Source organism: Passer montanus, unplaced genomic scaffold (genome assembly GCF_014805655.1).
Source record: "Passer montanus isolate IOZ18808 unplaced genomic scaffold, ASM1480565v1 scaffold5, whole genome shotgun sequence".
NCBI lineage: Eukaryota > Metazoa > Chordata > Aves > Passeriformes > Passeridae > Passer > Passer montanus.
In genome coordinates this window covers 16777238-16799290 of record NW_024369929.1, presented here as the reverse complement: position 1 = coordinate 16799290, position 22053 = coordinate 16777238, and the positions used below count along the sequence as shown (strand labels likewise).

Sequence of the window (22053 nt, the reverse complement as noted above, 5' to 3'; positions counted from 1 at the left end):
GCTTTTTTCCTAGTTTTAAATTCTTTATTATCACACACACAGCCCAGCCCCATTAAATACAGCAAGTAACTGCTCTGCTTTTACTGCTCCCCAAAGCCCCAGAAGAACAGGAGCATATAAAGTGCAAGGACCCTGACTGGATTGCTTCAGGCTCCTTTTCTTGCTGCTTCATGAGCCTCCCCCTGCTCCCCTGGGGCTCTTTCCTCTGTTTTCCATCCCCTCTCCTCAGCACCCCGTGCTGCAGCAATGACCAGCCCTCCTCCGGTCCTGCCAATGTCCTCAGACACAATCATTTCATCCCAGGCTCTGGAGGAACATGAGGAAACCTTATGGCTGACAGCTAAGAATAGCAAATAAAAAATTAAAGCTGTTTTTCCGGAGCAGTGAGTTTGTAGAGATGGGGCTTTGTCATGGAGCACATGATGGAAAGTAACCAAAAATGCAAATTCTAAATGACTTCACTGGGATTTGCCTACCAGCACGAGGAGGATGGAGCAATGATTGGAATCACTGGATGGTTTGGGGGGGAAGGGAGCTGAAATCACATCCAGTGCCACCCCTGCCATGGCAGGGACACCTTCACTGTCCCAGGCTGCTCCCAGCCCATCCAACCTTGGACATTTCCAGGGATCCAGGGGCAGCCACGGCTCCTCTGGACAGCTGGGGAATCTGGGATGAACTCTGCATGCAGGAGAGCTGGATGATCTCTGCTCCTGGCTGCAGCCACCCTGAGACTGCAGGAAAGGGATTTTCCACCTGGGCCTCAGCTGCCCAGCCATGGAAGGGGGACAACTGAGGGCAAAAATACCTTAAAAATATGGAGGTGCTCAGATGGTGATGCTGATGTGGGATATGTGGGCTCCTATCATATAGTAAGGAGAAAAACATGTTATTGACTTAAAAAATATCACAAAAAAGGGGTTAAAATGGTTTTAGTCAGTAGATCAATACACTAAGCAGCACAACGTCATGGCAAAAACAAAGGAGCACATAAAACATAAGATCCAAACTCAGAATTGACCCAAAAACAAAGGAGCACATAAAATGTAAGATCCAAACTCAGAATTTACCCAAAAACAAAGGAGCACATAAAATGTAAGATCCAAACTCCGAATTGACCCAAAAAACAAAGGAGCACATAAAATGTAAGATCCAAACTCAGAATTGACCCAAAAAACAAAGGAGCACATAAAACATGAGATCCAAGCTCAGAATTTACACAGCTTCAGGTCTTTACCCTGCTCATTTCCTCAGGATCTGGAGGAATTTTGGTTTTGGATGGCTGAGCTGACTGAACCAGCAGAGCAGTGAGCAAACACCCATTGGCCTTGTGTGGGTTTGTGTTTGTGCTGAATTATTGCTGAGCCAACAAGGCACAGGCTGAGGTGGCTCATGAAAATCCTCTCATCTTTGGAGAGAGGATGTGAGCCATGATGGATGGCCTGGAATTGCTGCCCCACAAATCAGTTCCCAGCTGGCAGTGCACCCCTGTCACTCCACCTCTGAGACCTGCTGACTTGGGGTATGGAGCAATTTAAACAGAAATATAAAAACAAACAAAGCAAGGGGTGTGCAGTGGCTGCCTGAAAGATTTTGATAAATCACAGAGGGGAAAAACCCCAGGAATCTCTGCTGGATGGGGAGACATTTGGGAGTGCTGTGCCCAAGTTTGTGTAAGGAACAATTAAAGTGGGACAAATTTCCAGTGCCACAGTTCTGAGCTGTCTGTCCTTTCACACAGAGCTGGAGGATCACACATGGCTGTGGAAGAAACCTCCCTAACCTGGCTGCAAAATCAGGCAGAACTTCCAAGGAAGTTTCCTGTGCCTTTTGGAAGTTCTTCTTGCACATCTAAGGATGGTGCTTTAGGATAATAAATCATGGAATCCTGGAATGTTGTGGGTTGGGAGGGAACTTAAATCCCATCCCATTCCTGCCACTATCCCAGGCTCCAACCTGGCCTTGGACACCTCCAGGGATCCAGGGGCAGCCACAGCCCTGCTGAGTGTGAAGGATGTGAGCACCAAACCTGTCTGACAGAAACAAAGCAGGATTTTAAACAAATCATAACTCAAGAAACTCTGCTGAACCCCCCTTGAGCCCCAAGCCAAGGTGGCAGTGCTCTGAACAACGCCTGGGCGGTCAGGGTGCTCACAGAAGGGACTCACCCTTTAAGGATCAGCTCCTGGAATTCTGCTTGGAGGGGTTTTTTTGCAACTGTAAGCTCTAAAAAGGCAATAATCCTGATTATAGGGAGTTTTAGTAGGCAAATTCAAGCCCAGATCCAACATTCACTCATGAAGTCAAACCTTTTAAAAGGATCAGTGCTCAGCTGGCTAATTTCATTTAAATTGGACAGTATCTCCAGCAGAGCCTACCAATGTTTTCTCTCTTGATGTGGCCCAAAACAATCCAGGAGCACAGGCTCAACAGAAACAGGGAGCATTTGTTCCAACCTTGCAGCTGATGTTTCTCAGTAGCAGTAAAAATGAGCAGCCCAAATATTGTTTACATCATGTAGAAATCTTTACATCTCTCCAAATTGGTTTAGCACCTTCTTATAACAACCAAAGCACCAAACCCCCAAAAAATTACAGCTTTTTCCCACTAAATGAGAAATAATTTCTCACCCTTCTGCAAGATGAATTTTGTAAAGGTTTTCTTGGGCAGTTGCAAGACAAAATTAAGACAAAGCATGGCAGATGTTGAAGGCAGTGGTAGGAAATCTGCTGGAGACAGAAAGAAAAAGAAAGAAAAGCTGAAAAGGCTGTTGAGAAGAGAAATAAATAAATAGGAGGAAGAAATAGAAACAGGAAGAAAGATCTGGGTAAAGCAAGAGGATGCAGAGCAGGATGCATTAGCTAAAAACCAGATGGAAAGGAAATTATTTAGACTTTGCAAGCATAGAGAGTGAAGAAAGGAACTCCAAATTCCTTTAAAGGAAAGCTGAGTGGGCCAGAGAGGAATAAAATCAGCAGAGAGCTCCTGAGCAATACAAAGTGCCACGACTCTGCTGCAGTCAGTGGAGCTGTGGCAGTTTCTGCCCCTTGGATGGCACAATGACAATTCCTACCATGGATAAGCACATCCTTTCTCTTGTGAGAGGATAACTTACCCCAGTCTGGGTGGAACTGGTCCAGCCCAGCTCGTTCTGATGTTCTCAGTGACACCAGCAACCATGGAAGGAGCCAGTGACTGCTGCCTGAATATCCAAATAACTGCCATTATTTCCTATTTTGCAAATTAAACTGATTGGACACTTTTTTCTAATTCAGGCAGGTCCACCCTGGCCAGAGCACAAAGTACCACAGTGAACAGAATAAATGGAGAGATCTCTAAAACTGGGATTGGCTTTGGAAGCGACACGCTGAGCACCCTCTATCTCCTTAAAGTTGCCACCCGATTTAAAGCCCGGGCTTTTCAGTGTTAACTGCAAATTTTAAAATTAAAAAAAGTGCCAATTTTGCCTTCCCCAGAGCTGGGAAAGCATGTTCTGAGCTCGGGTCCCATCATGGCAAACAGCCGTCATTACCGCCTCACACAAATGCTTTTCCTATGTAAAATTGCTTTGTAAAATATTTGCTCCATCTGCTGAAAGGAGCAAAGACAATTTTCCCTGATAGCTAATGGCCCATTTCAGCTGCCTGCGTGGAGGGGGTGCTGAGCACAGAGCCCACAATCCTGCACTCGCCTGGGCTCATCCGCGCTGGCCGGGGCGCTGCTCCCACTCGAGGGGGTTTTGTGGGGCTGAGGCACATCTGCCACGCTTCAATAAACCCCACAGACAGCCCCTTCCACACTCCCAGAACAAGGAGCTGAGCTCCCTTTCAAACCTCCAGCCCTTCAAGTGCTGCTCCTTTTCTCACACCACATGGGGCCACGGCTCTCGGTCCACGCTGAGGGTTTGGGCACAGGAACATCAAGCACTTCTTTTAATTCTGAATTCAAAAACCCCACAAAACCCCCCGTGCCCTGCTCCAAACCCCCTCCCAACTGCTGCTTTCATTGTGCACTTTCCTATTTAGCATCCATTGAAAAGCACATGGTTACATTGTGCCCTGAACTACTTCAACATCTGCTAACAGACCAATAAAAAATAAATAAAGCAGGATTGTTTAGGAAGAGAGATCCTTCCTATTTCCTGCAAACACTCCCAAACTGGCAGCAGCAATTTGCTGCCAGATCCCTGCTCAGAAAGCAATCTATGCAGGGAAATCAAAGATCAAATCTGTGCTGCCAAAAATCAGCCAGGAAAAGGAGCTTCAAAGTGCTGTGAACTCCTCAAATAATTCTGCTTGTTTACCCACTGAATGTTAATTTAAGATTAGCATAATTTTATTAGTTTGCTTTCTAATCCAAATAAATATTCCAAATTGTGTCTTTTGCAAGGTGCATCCTGCATGTTCAAGGCTCCCCACATCTTCCTTCAGAGCAAAGAAAACATAATTGTCACGATCTTCAAAAATCTCTCTTCAAAACAATAATCATGTATTTATTTCAAGGGCAGCATTTGTAAATCAGGCCATTGGGATGCAAATTCTCATATAAAATGAGATCAGGAACATTTGAGGGCATTTTCCTGTGTTTTAGAGAGATTTCTGCAAGTGCATTTTCTGTATTTTAGGGAGATTGCTGCAAGTGCACAAACAATTCTGATGCCCTCAGATGAAAATTATTTTCCCAATTAATTGACTTCCTCTTTTTTCCATCTCTATATATTTACTACACTTCTGTGACTTGCTCTCCTTTCTGGTTTGTACCTCTAAACAAAATATTCTAATGAATTCCAAAAATGTGGTTTCAGAAAGAAAAAACCTTATATGGAAAATCCACAGTCACTTCCCAGGAATTTTATGGAAATTGCTGTAATGCTACAGGAATTGTCAGACAAAACCTGCATTGTTTTTCACAAACAACACACACTTAAACTCCCTTTATTCCCAGAGTTGCCTATGTGTTACTTTTTTGGATTTTAGCAAAACAAACATTTTTAAAATAATCCAAGCAGGCATTTTATTGGCTGCACCAACATTAAGGCATTTCAGATTTCTTTAGTGCTCCTGCTTTATCCTCTCCTTCCCCACTGTTATTGCTACAAACTGGCACTTAAATTCAATTGATTCAAAATATTCTGGATCCATATGGCCTCAAACCCTGGAGCTGAAGTTCTGATATTGCCTCACTGCTGTTTTCTAGCATTTGCCTCTCCTCCAGTCCCCAGATGGTGGAAGTAACATTTAAACCTCCTTTTCCTCTGCCTTGTACAATAGACCTTGGCACCATTTCAACTGTTTACTCCGGTAATTAACAGCACTGATACCACAACAATTACAACTCCTACAATCTTAGCACAATAATGCTATGAATTAGTGAGAGCTAATGGCTGGAAGGTATAGTGGTTCCAGACTGAGATCTGTGCATTTCTCGAATAAAATAAAAGGTAGGAACAGCACGCTGGCGGTAGACAATGATTACCTAGTAATTAGTTTACACAAAGCTTCCTATTTAATGGCAAAACGCTGTAATTAACGCGTGACAGAAAATCAAAGGGTACTTTGTAAGCATATGAAAAATTAACACTGCAGGCCTATAGCTTTATGTACTGATTAGGAGCATATTAAATCAATAGGACACACAGCCCAACAGCTTGCAGAGCCCCTGCTTGTGGTTCAGGGATGATATTCTGCATTTCACCAAACCCAGGGATACAATTCTGCTTTATTTCACCTCAGGTTTGCTCATCACAGGCAGATAATCTTAATAAACTGAGCATTGTTTGCAGGTGCAATGAATATTTCAATTATTTGGAATAATTGCTCTGCTCACACTAAGAAACCTCCAGCACTACTCCCTTCCATCGTTGATCTCTTCCTGAAGTCTTTGGGCTCCTTTTCTTTCCCTGTTAAACATGATATCGGTTAGAAGAAATGTTAAAATGCAGGAAATGCATTTTCTGGGGATCTGTCAGAGTTTCTGGCCCTCTTCAGGCAGGAAAAATACCACACCTGCAATTGCACGTGCACAGCTGGCTCCTTCCCTAGGAACCCCCTCCGTGGGCTTCAGGTGTTACACCAAGATCAATTAACAAAAACTCAGAAAAAAGCAGTGTGAGGAAGCTCTGCTGTGTTCAAAGGGGGTCAGAAAGGAGTGTGCTGGCAGTGGCAGGTTTCTGAAATTACATTTTTGATGGATTGGTTTTATCCTGATTTGTTTGCACGCACATCCTACTCTGAGTTCCTGAACTCAGTAAAGAAATAAGATGTGGAAATCTCAGGACATGGAATTCATCCAAGCAGGACAAAACCTGCTCCCCACTATTCCTGATTTCCACCTAATCCCAAAATTCATCTGTGAATAACTTCAGGACTTTTAAAAGCTGACCAAACAATGCTTCATTTAAAGGAACATCCAGCATTTTGCATTTCTATCTCCTAAGAGCAATCAATGCAAAACCCTGCAAGCAGCATCTATCTTGTTTTAGATGACTCAGACCAAAAGTTGTCCAGATTTGTCACCTTTTGAAAAGGTTCTGCTTTCCTCATTGTAATAAATTAACTGAATTAATTAACTGCCTGTAAGGAAAAGAAACAGAGACAAAATCCTCTGACTCAACTGGAGGAGTAAAACCCAAACATTTTTCTAGCAGGGGCTGCACAAGTGCATTAAATCCTTTTTTTCCCCTTTGACAGATATTTGATGGAGAGTTTTGAAATGGTTGTGTAGCTATCACCAGTTTTAAGGGTTTATTCAGAGAGTATTTGTTGCTTGTTTATCTGTGGCTTGTTCTATCCCTGGATTTTCAGCTCTTCTTTATCCCTTTCTTTTTGTCTCCAGCCTGATCTTTGTTATTTTCAGACTTGCTGCTAGATAAACTCACATCATGTTGTTGGCCCTGGTGGTTAATTAAGTCACAGGGTAATAAAAGATAATTCTAAAATTAATTTCAGTAGTAATTTAATCTAGTGATTTACTACAATTCCACAGTTATACAAGAGGATGGGATCCTGCAGTCCTGTGTTATTTATATAAAGGGAGTTGTTAAAAGAAGAAAAAAGGCAATGCCAACAGGAAGGTGATATTCTCTTGGCCCTAAAAGAGAAGAGTTTTGGGAGTTTTAGTTCTAAGAAAAAGGAAAATATGAAGACAGAGTGAGCATATCCATTGCTTGGATACTCTCCCAGCCTCCAAGAAGTCAGAATCCCTCTAAGCCAGAGGTTGTGTCAGCAATAATAAGAATTTCCCATGAATTTAGAGTCTCCCAGCAAGGATCCAAAAGAGTTTGGGTGAGATTATCCAGAATCTGAGCTGCTGACTTGGAGCAGGAAGGAGATGCCCAGCTATACAATATATTAATAAGGATTAAGGATTATATCTTCATCTAGATATTCCAAAAAATGATTCACTTATCCTTACAGCAGCAAAACCACTTTTGGTGCTATGCATGGAGTGACTGAAGCTTGAATTAGTACAGAAGACCTGCAGATGTTAAAAATGAATTTATTTGTTCCCTACAATCATCATTCACCCTACAAGATACTGAGTCTCCCTATCAGATTAACTGCATTTATTATTTTCTTTTTTTTTTTTTGTGCACAGCTAGAGCCAGACCCTGATGTTCTTTTCCATACTGGAAGACGTCTCCACAAACAACCCCACCAGTGCCAAAAGTACAGCAGTTCTCTGGATATTGAGCCACTGGAGTCTGGGCCTCAGGATGAAATTCCTCTGCTGACAGACTTGAGCAGTGCAGAGGGGGCTGATGGACTTGGAGACATTTTGCAGTTTGTGAATTTAGCCCTTCCTGCAGTTGCAAATTAATTGTTCAGATAACTCAGAGGCTGCATTAAGTTAACAAGGTGAAACCCATCCATAATCCTGTCATGCATTTGGGCCTGCCCCAACGTTGTATTTGCATTGAGGAATCTAAAATCAGGCTCATTTTTAGCTGGAATAGATTTCCACACAGTTCAAACTCACCAAGTCCATTATTTTTAATCTGTTGCCTACTCCACGCCACTGAGGAAAATCTGGGTGGCTGTCTTAAACTGCTATGCAAATGATGCTATTTGTAAGTATTACCATAATTTAGTGCTTACAGTCATGTTCTCATTTCTAATAATTCCACCAGAATGGAGAGGCTTTTCGCTGTGCTCCTAGCCTGCAGGATAGTCTTTCATCAAGAAGCTGAATTTTTTAATAACCTGCCAGCATCCGTTTGTGTGTGGCAGTGACACGACGTCTTCATTATCAAAGGAACCAGGTCCCCACACTGCACCAGGACATGAAAGCACAAACTCCTGCTTTGATGTTTAAATGTGGATCATTACAATGGTGTTCCCTGACAAAGGAGTGTTTTAATCCCCTGCTCTCCTTGCTGAGGCTCGGGGAGGCTGCCAGTCCTTATTTCAAAAGAGGGTTAACGTGGAAGGCAGGGAAATTGGAGCAAATGTTCAAGGTGCTCAAAACAGCAGCAAGCTCCACACCTTGGAGTCACAGGAAGGTTTGGATTGGCAGGGATTTTCAGGATCATCCTGATGCCTCAGGTTTTAGCTTCTATATTTTTCAGGTTCTGTGCTGCTTTAGTCCCATTCCATCACCTCCCACCATCCCAGGCTGCTCCAAGCCCTGTCCAGCCTGGCCTGGGGCACTTCCAGGGATCAGGAACCCAGAGCTTCTCTGGACAACACTTTGGCAAAGCCCACGTCAGCACTGGCTGGGAATTGTCTGCTGACTCTGGGAAATGAGATCAAATTCATTATTCCGTGTTCATTTCCCAACTTCCAACATGTGTCTGCATTTAAGGGATTCTCACTGGTTGTATCCAAGCTCGAGGTAAATGGGGTAAAAAGGAAAACCAAAGGAAGTCAGGGCTCACTGTGGCCTTTATGCAGAAGCACTTGGGAAAAGAATGAAAAGGCACAGAAACAGGGAATGTCACTGGTATCAGGGGTAGAGCTGCTGGCTGCTGGCTGTGTCCTGACTCAGGGGCTGGGAGCAGGCCCTGATACATCCTGAGCTTTGTGTCCCACTGGGTGGATTTTCAGGGCTCTGCTTCATCCTGCCTGACTTGCACATCAGAGGAATTATCCCTTCAGCTTTCTATCAGGAACTCTGTTTTATAATGTGGAATTGTTTTGTATCTGTCAAACGCAGCAGAACCGTAATCAGCCCAATTTGAAACTTTAATATACAATATAATTCAATCAACCCCAAATTTCAAACCCGTTTTGATTGAATTAAAAAAAATCAGAGGAGCTATAATGAGTAGTTTATGTAAATTAAACAATTTTTCTGGATACATTCCTTCTGGCTTTAAAACCATTACATTAGGAATGAATTTGGCAAGATATACAGAAATATCAAATGCTTATTGAAATTAACACATTTAAATACCAATGAATATTTAAACTACAAATAGTTCTTGGAATGCCAGAATAATGAAGTGTGGTTTCATATGGATTTTTCTGCAGTTAAAATGCATCATCTTCCAGCCTCTCAATCCTGGGGAGTGCCTGAGTTCATGCTCTAATGTTTCCCCCAGTTAGATTTTTATAGATGGCTCTCCTTACCTGAACACCCCTGGTAATAAAACTTGCAGGAGTTTAATGATCACCAAAACCTACAAGTATTGTCTCACACAGGTTTAAAAGTTATTAATGAGGCAAAACATCCAGGAAAAATAATCCATAGAAAAGCAGCTGAAAAAGCAATCAGTTTGTATGATTTCAAATTAGTGGTGTTCAGCTATTTTAATCCCTATCCCAATTAATCTTTGTTTCAATAATTCCAAATTTCTATGGAAAGAATTCCAATTTTCTATGGAGATTATGCTATGCTGCCTATAAACTTTCTTTTAGATGTCCTTATTAAAAAAATTATACCAAAAAAATGTGTAAACCCCTGTCCATTATTGCACAGGCAGTGTTACAACACAAGTCCTTCCACAGCTGGCTGCCAGGCATTCCTTCATATTTTAGAATGGAATATTTGGGAATGTTTCCCTGTTTTATTTGAATTACTGCTGCTTTGTGAAGCTAGGCTGGGCTGTGATATCAACATTTACCTTCAGATGAAGGCTCAGGGAGGAGCTTTACAGCGAGGAGGGACCTCAGGGGACATGAAAGAGCCAAGACAGCACAGAAGCCGCAGTTCTGTTACTCACACGAGCCTGGCTCTCACTCCACACCTCAGGGCCGTGTTCCTGCCGTTCCCTCTGGATCCAGGGGTAGCATTCCAGGTGGGAAGTGACATCACAGAAGGCAGTGCCATCTCCTGCACGCCCATCGTCCACCTTGAAGAGCCAGCGCTGCACCTCCAAATTGTCCAGGACGAGCTGGCTGAGGGCACGGAGCAGCTGCAGAGCAGGGACACAAAACCTTCACAGGACTGGGACAGCACCAAAATGCTCCCAAATGTTTGGGCTTGACATTTGGTTTCCTAAATACGTGTGGGAAATGGATTGGTAGGGAATTCTCCAAGCCTGACAGAAGGCTCACATGGCTTATTTGAAAGATAGAGTTTTGCATCTTGGCTAAAGGAGCTTTAAGTTTATAAACATTGATTATTAAGATTACATACATTGATCATTATAAATTTATATATAAATATTATATTAGATAATATATACTGTATAATATTACCTATATTGTAATTATTAAATTAAGTTTCTATACATTATTACAGTGACAATGTCAGTGACAATGCCCTGGGTACTTCACTGTGCATGGCAATCCATGAACAAAACCATCCAAGAAGTTTTTTCTGTCCAAGAAAGAGGGGAAAATGTGGGAAATGGATTTGTAGAGAATTCTCAAAGCCTGACAGAAGACCCACACACCTGTATGCAAACCTTGAGGTAACAAATGCTGACTTAGAAATGCAATGGAATAGGACAGACATTGTGGAGAGAGAAATGGAACTAGAAACAAGTTTAAAGGTTGGCCTTAAAGGGTGGCCTTACAAATAAAACTGGATATTTTAGAAAAATAGAACTATGAAAGATGCATTAATTTTAGATGATTGGCTTTAAGGCATTTACAGCGTGGTCTGGCAAAAGCTGATAGGCCAAGAAACACTTGTAATGTATTTTAATTAGGAAATAGTTGGCTTCTAATTGCAATGACATCTGTATTGTCTGAAAATTGAATAAAAATTTTAAAAAGCCTCTCAGTTGCCCCATCTCTGGGTCAGGAAAGGGCATAATCCAACAATTTGGGTTCATTTTCTCAGAGGCGTTTGTGTTGTCACAGCTGTTTGGGTATGGGTTGAAAGACATCCCTGTTTTCTGCACAGAGGAATTTGCCTGCCCAGGTGTTGGTTTTTGGTTTTGTCTGAGGTTTTGGATCTCCACAGGTGCTCCATGACTGTTTGTGACAGGGAACAACGTGGGATGGACGATGCTGTTTGCAAAAATGTGCCAGGGTAGCACCAGCCCAAACAGCTGGGAAATTCTCCTACTGGAGAGTGCATTCCATGGTTATAAATGCACGGAGGAGGTAGCAGGCAGGCTTTATAAAAATGCTAATTATTTATTTGTGTATGTACACAGATTGAAATGGCTTTCAAATGCCTTTTGCCCAGCTGGTGCAGGATGCAATTAGCTTCTTAGAAACTGCAAATGACTTTGAACCTGGTAAAAGTATTCTCAGATCTTGTTGCATTGGCTGGAGTCTTCTACATTTTACAGAGTAATTTGAGGGATTTTTGTTTCTTTTTTTTTTTTTTAAAGATTGACCTAAAATACAATTACATGTGTTCCATTTGTGGCTTTTGAGAATCACATAAATGTGTTTTTCTTGAGGGCTCCCCCTACAGTAATGAAAAGGATCAATAATCCTGTAAGGACTGTACCAATCACAAAGAATTATGTGCTATCTTTAAGTGAAAATTGAATTGTGCTTTACCATGGTGTCACCTCACTTTGATTATTTAACCTAAAATGTCAATATTTCATACAAGCAAACAACAGAAGGAGAAATTCCATAACCCTGTAGGATGAACCAGAAGTATTGTTAAATAATTTACGTGAATCAAATAAATCAAACAGCTGTTTTGCAGGTCATTGATCATATATTTATTTCATCTACTGGAGAAGTAGCAATGGATTTGTGTAGCTTAGACTGTTTCAGTGCTAAAGGTGATTAATAAAAACTAAAGCAATGTTAAAAGCCTCTTGAAGAAGCAGGAGCACCTACAAAAAACCTTAGCAATGATTATTTTCCTGGATGAGAAGTAACCACCATAAAAATGGTTTTTAAAAATAAATACTTAGACATATCATTGCAAATTGCAGAATCAGCCTAGAGAATAAAATACTGAGGAACTGGCTGCAAAATAAACATGTAAAATGAAAGCACAGAAACCTCTTGTGCCTCGTAATTTCAGTTCAATAGGGTTTTGTTATTTTCCTACTGGTCATGCCAACAAGAGATGAATTTAGCAATGACAGGCTGCAAAGTAAAACTGCAAAGATGCTCAGTGAGCCTCAGTGGGAACAGGCTGATGGAAGGGGAGATTTCCTCCCCTTAGAACAAGCATTTTTGGAAAATGTGCATCTTCAGTCACTGGTAAAATGGATTCATTTCATGACTTCACCCATGGGGTACCAGCATAAACTGCCTCAAATATTGGACCAAACATTTTTATATCCTCAAGCCCATGAAGAACCCCAGAGCAATTGTGTTCCTTCCTGCCCTGGGCACAAACTGCATTTAATTGAGCCAGAAAAGGACCCAACCTCACCCACGACTTGCTCAAACCCACGAGGGTTTGGGAGTTAACACTGGAAAAATAGTTGGGAGTTACTATTAAAAAAAATAACCCAGCATCCAGAAAAAAATCTGCTACGACTGCCAAAATTCAGTTAAAAAAAAAATAGCAAAACCAGCAACAGGGCTTCAAGCAAAGCCCCTAAATGTGCCACAAAGTTTGCTAAAAATCAAATCCCAGCCAAGGCACTGTAGGTTTAATATTTGCAATATAAAACTATTGCTCCTTGATGAGGGTCTCATCAATGGAGTCACTGGAACGACCCAGATCCTCACCTGCTCCCTGCTGTGGATGTCCCACTCTCCAGGAGGGGTTGGCACTCCAGCACTGGCAAAGATTCTCTTGCTGCCAGACTTGGTGCTGTAGAGCTGAGCCACTGCTGGCTCTGGGCCCAAAAGTGGCACCTGGAGCTGGTCAGCCACAGCCAGATCATCCAGGTGGGGAACACCCCCGACCACGTAGGCATCCCTGCCCTGCAGCAGCAGCTGCAGCCTCTGCAAGGTCCTGGGGCTGTACTTGAGCACAGTGGCCAGGCACATGTGATGCTCCTGGAAAAAGAGAACATGGATTCTTATGAAAAGTGGGTTTTTAGTTGGTTTGTTTTCCTCCCCCTAATGTTGCCCACAATAAATACATTATTAATAGCAGGCTGGGTTATGACCTATCCTGTAGCTTAGCAGTTTAAATTGATAAAAGCTGTTGGGGTGAGGCTCCATAATCGTGCACATCTTTAGTGGGTTGGGAATGGCCTCGTTGGGAATAGAACTAATTACTACACATCTGTATTTATTTGATCCGTGTGGAATTATCCTTCTGTCAGGCACAGAGGCTGCTGGCCTTTGGATAATAGTGATTCATCTCAGCAACACTCCTGGCATGCTTTAACTCCAGAGCTCCTAAAAATCAATAGAAAAATGAAGAACCCCCCTCCCTACAGCAGGGAATGTATTTCACATACAGTTCAGGGTATTTGAAGTGATTCTCTGAGAATAAAACACTTTGATTTACAAAAGCTTTCAGTGCTTACATTAAATTACTGCGGATGCACATTTCCATTTCACAGGAGCTCTGACTGCTGATCTAAAGGACCACTTAAAGACAGGGGAGCAGTTCTGTAGTAGTTTTTTTGTTTTTTTTTTTTTTCTTAAAACACAAGGGCTCCAACTTTTTGGAAGGAATTTCTCCAATCTTCCCCAAGAAAGATCTATTGCTGAACAAGCAGCTCATGGCATAGCCTACAAACTCTGAATTTAAATTAAAATATCACTCATGGCAGGTGAAACCTCCAAAATGTTTTAAACAACATACCCCATGCATGGCCTGCATATATTCCAATTATTTTCCCAAAAATATATTGAGGATGAGACAGGGATGGAGAAATTGCACAAGAAATCCACTGCAATAAACTGTCATGAAAAAAATCATAATCCCAACAAGGAGAAAATTATCTTCCTATTGAGATTTCATCTCATTTAGGCCTCAGGAGAGTATCCCTATATTTTCAGGATAATGTAAATCCTGGATTTGCCAGGGATTTCCAGCACTGAAGAACACAGAATATTTTCCTCCCAAGTCCTGCATGTTCATTGCCAGGGACTGAAGCAGAAATCCTGATTTCATTGCTGGGATAGAGAGGATGGTGCTGGAAAAGAATACAAGGAATCTCCTTCTGTCAGTCCCTTGGTGCTTTCTCACCCCAAACACAGCTCCAAAGAGTGCCCAGATCTCTCTGTGAAGGAGCTGGACACCCTGCAAGGACAGCAGGAATGGGACACTCCCCAGAGTTCCAGCAGAAAAAAAAAGAATTACAGAAGTTTCAGGATGAAAAGAACAGCAAACAAGTCACCTGGAGCCCTTTTCCTTGCATCAGTTTTAAAGCCAAGACATGTGAAGTTGTGATCCATGGAGTCCCTTTACCTGAGCTGGCTCATCCCAGAGTTCTGCATGCAGGGAACAGCATCCATTCCCAGCCTGGGGCCACAGTGGCCTTGTAGGGAGGAGATTTGCTTTGTGTCCCTCAATAATGGATTTTACAGATAATTAAGGAGGTCGGGCTGTAAAAGCTGCTTCATTCCTGCTTTTTGAGAGTGCTAGAGCTGCCAGGATATATGGAAGTGGGAGGGAGAGCAGGGAAAAGCAGAACTCAGGGATTCCAGCAGGAACAGGGGACATGGGATTAACCAAAGTTCTTGGCTCTCAAACCTGTTTTGTTTTCAGCTTCCCAAGATCCCAGATCTGCCCTTGGCATCAGGATCAGCAGGAGAGCAAAGCTGCCTCCAGCTGGCCAGAGCTCAGGGGCAGGATCAGGACCAGCTCTGCCTTTTCCACACATTTTCCTCCCATCCAGTTCCACCACAACAGCTGGGAAAACAGGCAGGGATGATTTGTGCCTCTGGAATTGCTAAAAGGAGCCCTCTGAAGTGGCCTTCAAGCCACACTTGCATTGATTGGGAATAAATTTCGATCCATTAGGTGCAATAAAAGCTTTTTATTCAATAACCCAGGAGAAAGATCCTTTAAAAGAACTTACAAAGCTCCAACCCTTACACAGCCCAAATTGGCACTGAAGCCAAGGGATGACCAGGAGCAGTTCTGAGCAGATTCCTCTCCACACAGAGGATGTATTCATGAAAAATATTCATTATTATATGGTAAAGAACACATGGTAAATGAAAACAAGGCAGATTTGGCACATTAACAGGTGAATGGCACTGAAGAGCCACAGGTTACCTCAACCTGGTTCACATAAAATCTGATGTTGCCCATTCTCCTGACAGATTTTGGCATTAATTCATAGTTGGGAGTTACTATTGGAAAAATAACTCAGCATCCAGAAAATAACCTGCTATGACTGTCAAAGTGCAACTTAAAAAGAAAAAAAATAGCAAAATCAGCAGCAAGGCTTCAAGTAAAGCCACTAAATGTGCCACAAACTTTGATAAGAATCAAATCCCAGCCAAGACACTGTGGGTTTAATATTTAGAATATCAAACTATTGTTCACTGTGAAGTCTCCACTGCACTGCAGCATTTTCAGAAACACTGTACACACTGTACATTAATTAGAATATGTTTTAGCACATGGATTTAAACCTGACTTGACAGGTTTGGAACTAATATTTCTCTGTTATTAATTATTATTCTGGAATTATCACTTTTGTATTATTAGAGCTCATATTTATATATTATTCTGATCTGTCTGAAACTCAGATTTCTGTATTATTACCTAACTTTGTTTAAGCTTAGTTCTTTAAGGAGCTCTGCACTGGATTTAGTTGCAAGAGCCACTGCAAACACAGCAATGATTGAATGCTGGGCTAGCCAGAGATAAAGTTTGAGTAATAAGAATGGTTTATTGCTATGATTTGCTTAGAGATATAAATCTATCAAGTTCCCAGTCCCAAGCACAGAGTCAGAAGGGACAAGAGCCTACAAATAGCCAATCTAGGACAATCTCAAGCAAGTCTATAAAGCTAAACCAGGATATTTATTTCCAATGCTCTAACTAGTAGTCTAATCAGTAAAGCCCTTAAACTTGCAATAATATTTCACTGATGTGTACCAGAGCGTTGCAAGTTATAAAATTTCCAATTTAATTTTACTGCATCCCTCAAGCTGTAGTAATTAGAAGACAAACTCACGGGGAAGCTGTTTATAGCTTCAGGGGTGAGAATTTTGAACCTGTCCTGCAGGTCAGCCATGTCCTCGGGCTTCCCAGATCTAACAGCTGCCTGCAGACCCAGGAGTTTATGGTAATACTGCAGGAACTCCTCACTCAGAGCAAGGGGGCAGATGTAGATGACGTCCACGTTGGCATCTGAAACAAAGGGGCACAGTGCTCACTGCTGGGAGCAAGGTGCAGCACTCCCAGCAGCAGTGCCAGCATTCCCAGCCCTCTGCCCACCAACAGCTCTCCTCAAAACGCACTGCAAACGAACAAAAATGGGGTTTCACCCCCAACCTTAGGGCTTTTGGCCGTGCTTCAGCATGTCTCTGAGGACAGGGCAGTGACCCAAAGGAAGAGCTGCTTCCTGGGGTTCCATCTGCAGAACATATTGGGGCAGGATTTGGGAAGTGGTGCAGGGGGATTTGTGAGCCCAGCTCCCATTAACATCAATGGGAATGGAACTGCTTGAAAAATATATCCCATTAATGCCACTAAATTATACAACTGAGCCATTCAGTGGAGAAAGCTGAGGAAATTGCAATTTTCTACGCTGCCTGGATTTTCCATGGGCTGTTCCTGCTCCTGTGCTGCCCACACAAAAGCTCAGGGTGGGGCATCATTAATAACCATTGCTGGGCATGGCAGTGTGCAGGGCAGCACGGTGTGCAAATCTGCTTTTCCTCATGCAAAACAGCTTGGGCTGAAGGGCTGGGTCCTCACAGAAGGAAAATCTGTAATACGGGCAGTTTGGGAAAATTGTATTAATTTTTAAATTATTTAAATTTTTTAATTTAAAACCCATTTTTGGGGAAAAATTTAATATTAATAGTATTAATAAAAGTATTAATATTTAAAAATATTAATACTAATAGATAAGCTAATTAATGAATGGGCCTTGAGGCGTCAATAGGCAAAGAGCACTCCAAGATTTTGATCCAAATCAGTGGGAAGCCTTGCATTGTTTTATTTATTTATTGTTTTACATGCCAGGGATAACTGCTATTCCATGGAAGGACTGCAGCAAAGCAAGGACTGGACAAGGGAACCCTGAGCCAAGTGCTGGGAAGTGAATAAGAGATCCCATTGCTTGACTTTGTTTTGCCAGAGCTGCAGGGAAATAATCCACATTTAAAAAGTGAGGCCAGAACTCACCTGAAGCACTGAAGTAGCACAGAGCCCACAAGGAGAGTCTTTAAATTATTTATCAGATAACTTTTAAAAAATAACAAATGGAAGAGTTCAGCACTATTCACCAGTCAATACTCAAGTGAAAAACTGACAGCTGGAGTGAATTTGGGGAATAAGAAGCTGCAGCACATTTCACTGCTGTAGCACTGCCCTGTAAAGAGAGATAAAGTCTCCTCAGGACAGGGGGGCTCCAGGGACAGCTTAACCCACAGGAGGTCACAAACAGTGAGGAAATCTCTGCTTTTCCAAAGAAAAACCAAACCAAAACGGAAAATCTCAGTGCTCCTCTGCCAGGCACAGGTAAAGCACAGGATCCGGTCCATAATTTAGTTAATATTTCACTAGTTTGTACCTTCCTTGTGGTCTATTTTACAGCAAAACAAATTTTCATGTTCAGAAATGAGAAAAAAAATCTCTTTAATGCGTGACTTTGTCCCTTTAAGTTTCTATCATTTAACAGCCAAAAAAATCCATCTTCAAAAAAGAAAAAAATAAAACAGTACAGTGGAAAAAACCCCCAATATTAGTGCCTAGATAATATATAAAGGCAATTACATTATTATTTTAGGCAATTGTAAATTTCTGGATCTAATATATTTTTGTTCCAAACTTACTAAATGGCATTTATAAAACAATCATGATCCTGAAATATACATGAATCATGTAAAATATGTCATTCCAGGCAGCCAGTGCAGTTGGTCACTGCTAAATATCCTTCCCAGATTTGCTTAAAAGAAGCCAGTCAGGAAAAAAAAAAACCCAAACTTTTAAATAGATGCCTTTTGCCTCATTTGCTGATTTAAAAGGGCAGGAAAAAAAGGGTTTAAATAAGAGTTTGCTCTTTTGCAGCACATCTTGGTCTCTGTGTGAGCCCCTCATTTTGGAGAGCACTGAAGCTCTGTGCTGCTCAGCAGCTCTCGGGAGGAGGCTGCTCCACCCACAGAGGGCAAGGAAGCAGCAGGATTTCTAATGGGTAACAGGGCCAGGAGATGCCACAGCTCCTTCCCTGCTTCTCCCTGCTCTGTGTTTCATATTAACATTTAATATTATTAATATTAATACCCAAATGAAGTCCTTGTGCTGGGTTATTTCAGGGCCAGCTGGGGGATAACCGGAGAGCAGGGCTGAGCACGTACCCAGGATGTCACAGAGCCTCCCCATCTGCAGGTTCTGCTGGACAGCAAGGTCAGGGATGTGCTCACGGGTGTGCTGGGAATATCCTGGAAAACAAGGAAAGCCCCCTCAAACTGCAGTCAGAAAACCCCTGGTACAGATTTGGGGGGAAAAAAAAAAATCAGATTTCTGGATTCAAAAAAGCTGAAAAAAAAACCTATTTGAAATCTCACAGCAGTCATTGCAGCATTTTTCAGAATTTACTTTTATTACTGATGTAACTTCACGTTTTTCTGTCATTTTAAATACAGACCTGAATGTTACAGCCCTACAGAGTTTTATAATTTAACCACACAGACCATTTTGCTGGGAGTCTTTCATGTTGCTGGATAATTTATTTTTTTTTTTTTTGTAAACACTGGGGGAGGGAAAAAAAAAAAATGACACCATCATTAAGCAAGAATCCTGGTAATTTTGTCCTTCACACAGATAAAAGGCACCAAAGGCACTTCATTAAGGAGATGTCTCAGTGCTACCTGCTCACTTTGTTGCAGAGGAAAGGTGAGTGACAGCCTGTCTGAAGAGTCTTTCATGTTGCTGGATAATTTTTTTTTTTTGTAAACACTGGGGGAGGGAAAAAAAAAAATGACACCATCATTAAGCAAGAATCCTGGTAATTTTGTCCTTCACACAGATAAAAGGCACCAAAGGCACTTCATTAAGGAGATGTCTCAGTGCTACCTGCTCACTTTGTTGCAGAGGAAAGGTGAGTGACAGCCTGTCTGAGCCTGGATTATCTCTTTGCAGGTCACAATTGCAGCTGATTCCCTGCTCACGTTCAAAAAGACTGCAGGAAACCACAGCAGCACTGTAACTAGAATTTAAGGCTGTAATTTTCAAATTGGTGGAACTCCAAAGGAATTGTGGTGTCTGTGCAAACAGCCACAGCTCCACTGGCAGTCACCACCAGGGACATTAATTGTTTAATCCATCAGGATTAATCCCAATTTTCAGTGTTTGGCATAAAAACTGGACTGATCCAGGAACAAGAGCCTTACATTTCCATGTATCTGCACATGGAAAATCATCAGAAACTCAGGGAAAACTTCATTTGGCTAAAATCTCCTCAGTATTTCAGTGCTTTCATGTAGAAAACAGCAAAGTGGATATTTCAGCCTAATTACAAAGACAATTACTACAAGTGATCAGCATTCTAAGGTGCTGTGGCAATTGCACACAGAACATGAGAAAACACAGAGAAATTTAAATTACCAGTTTAATTTTTGGTCACTTCTTACCAAACTTACATTTTGCAGTCAGCACAGTGGTACCAGGCACTTGGAGAACTCATCTAAGTAAAATATATTGATTTTATTTCTTTTTTTACTCCTCTAGTATTAAGCTACAGTAATTAGAAAAAAGCTTGCTCAGAGTATTTAAACTTTAGTCTCAAGGCTTCATTTTGTTCTGTCACCCAGTTTTAAGGCACTAGAAATGCTGCCTAATTTTTCAAACCATTTAAAAGTCAGCCTCAGAATGCACCTGATTTCCTTACCCTGAAAACATTAGGTTTTAAGAATGGAGCCAAAAAAATAAGATGCAAATATCACTTGGAAAACCAGGAATTCTTTGGAAGGAATAACAAAGTGGCAATGAAATAAGTTAAAATGTGCATTTTGCTCAGGCCCTGCAGATGCAACTGTACTTTTCACAGGGAGGTTAATAACCCAGATTTAGTGACAATATATTAACCTGCACTGGCATGACCCCATCAGATTTACTGAGGAATATTCACTGCTGGGGAGTCCCTGCCCTCCCACTGGACAGGATGAACCACTTTGCTCCTGACCCACCTTGAACATCCCCTACTCCAAGTCTGGACACCTGAAAAAGCTGAGTAAAGGGTTAATGTTCCCCTTCTTCCAGTTTAAACAAAAGCCAGGCCAAATAAATGCAATATATTGTGATCCAGTGCAGCTGTGCCATCAGTTCTGGTGCTGACCCAGCCTCCAGGCTGGGCCAGAAATTCCAAATGGGGGCTGGAGTTTGGGATGTGGGCAGAGGAACACTTGGGAATGGGATTGGGATTCATGACTCCAAAGAGCAGGGAGAAGTGCTAAAATAAGAGGAATTAATTTATTCCCCTTTCGGCCTCAGCCATGACCCTTGAATTGACATTTCCTTAATAAATTTTGCTCATCTCCAAGTGGCTTCTCCCAACAAAGAATCCCCAAATGTTCACTGGAGAACAGGAACAGCAGAGAGGGGGACAGGACAGACAGGGCAGGATCTAAGGAGGAAAATGAGCTGGGATCACTCACCTGCTGCTCCCCAGGACCTGGGACAGCTCTAGGAAATCACAGCCAAGCTGTCAGAAATAAAACTGAATTTTTCTCTCTGTGTTTGGCACACATTTGTGGCAGTAAATCTGATTTAAAGGTTCAAATTCATTTCTCCTCACTCTGCCTGACAATCCTTAAACACTGGATTCTGCTTTGTTTTTTTAGATAGCCTAGAAATTTGTTTGGGTGAAATACATGGAACCATTTGCTCCTCCCAGCAGTACAACTGAAGCCTTTCACCATCCCTTTTCCTGGATGGTTTCCAGAGACTTGACATGAATCTGAAACTGTTGTGAAATGAGAAATTCACCCTCCTGGCTCTATCACCACTCCTTGGAATTCCACCTGCAAGGGAAGAAAAATCAGACCCTGATTTGTCCCAAATGCTGAAATCAAGGACACTGAGCAGAGAACTTCAGGTTTTATTTTTGATATACAAAACTGAACAAAGAAATCATCACACTTTGGTGTCTTCTTGTTTATCTGCTGTGTCCCAAGTTTTGTAGCTTAAAAAAATGTTTATGGTTGCAAAAGGCAGTAAAAAATAAAAATACTGCTGAAATCAGCTGGCATTTTGCATATTTAGTCCTTTTTGACTGAGCCAAATGTTTGATGTTTAAATTTTCCAGCTTCCTCTAAGTCTACTCCAATAACTCTTAATTTTAAAATATCAAATGTGCAGGAGCAGAATAATTAAACATACACATTTTTTATTGTTAGATTTTAAAGGTTTTTGGTGTAGGGATTTCATGTTTTCACCTTTTAAAATTTTAAATATCAGCTGTTCTTAAAATTAGCTCAAGCCAAAATTGCTCAATGTTAATGATTTTTTGTTGCTGTGTCTCAAAATCAGTCTAAATCTTAACATTTCAAAAGAAGGAAAAATCCCCAAATATTTCCATTACATTTTAATAAGCTTATCATTATTTAATCCATGTAAAATCCCTATGGAATACTGGTAATATTCTGATATAGC

General features: G+C 41.6%; 1 protein-coding gene across 2 annotated transcripts in view; it reads right to left on the bottom strand.

The window, feature by feature from the left end:
- Positions 1–22053, bottom strand: part of IQCH (IQ motif containing H) — a 53275-nt gene that overhangs the window by 16228 nt on the left and 14994 nt on the right. Inside the window, exons 11-15 of one of the 2 annotated variants that reach the window (XM_039723564.1) lie at positions 18759–18842; positions 16409–16584; positions 13044–13316; positions 10163–10354; positions 2631–2729 (exon numbers count right to left, since the gene is read on the bottom strand). In XM_039723564.1, the coding sequence (XP_039579498.1) occupies positions 2631–2729; positions 10163–10354; positions 13044–13316; positions 16409–16584; positions 18759–18842 (824 nt within the window). The remainder of the gene's footprint in view (positions 1–2630; positions 2730–10162; positions 10355–13043; positions 13317–16408; positions 16585–18758; positions 18843–22053) is intronic. The other variant, XM_039723565.1, reaches the window with a different exon arrangement.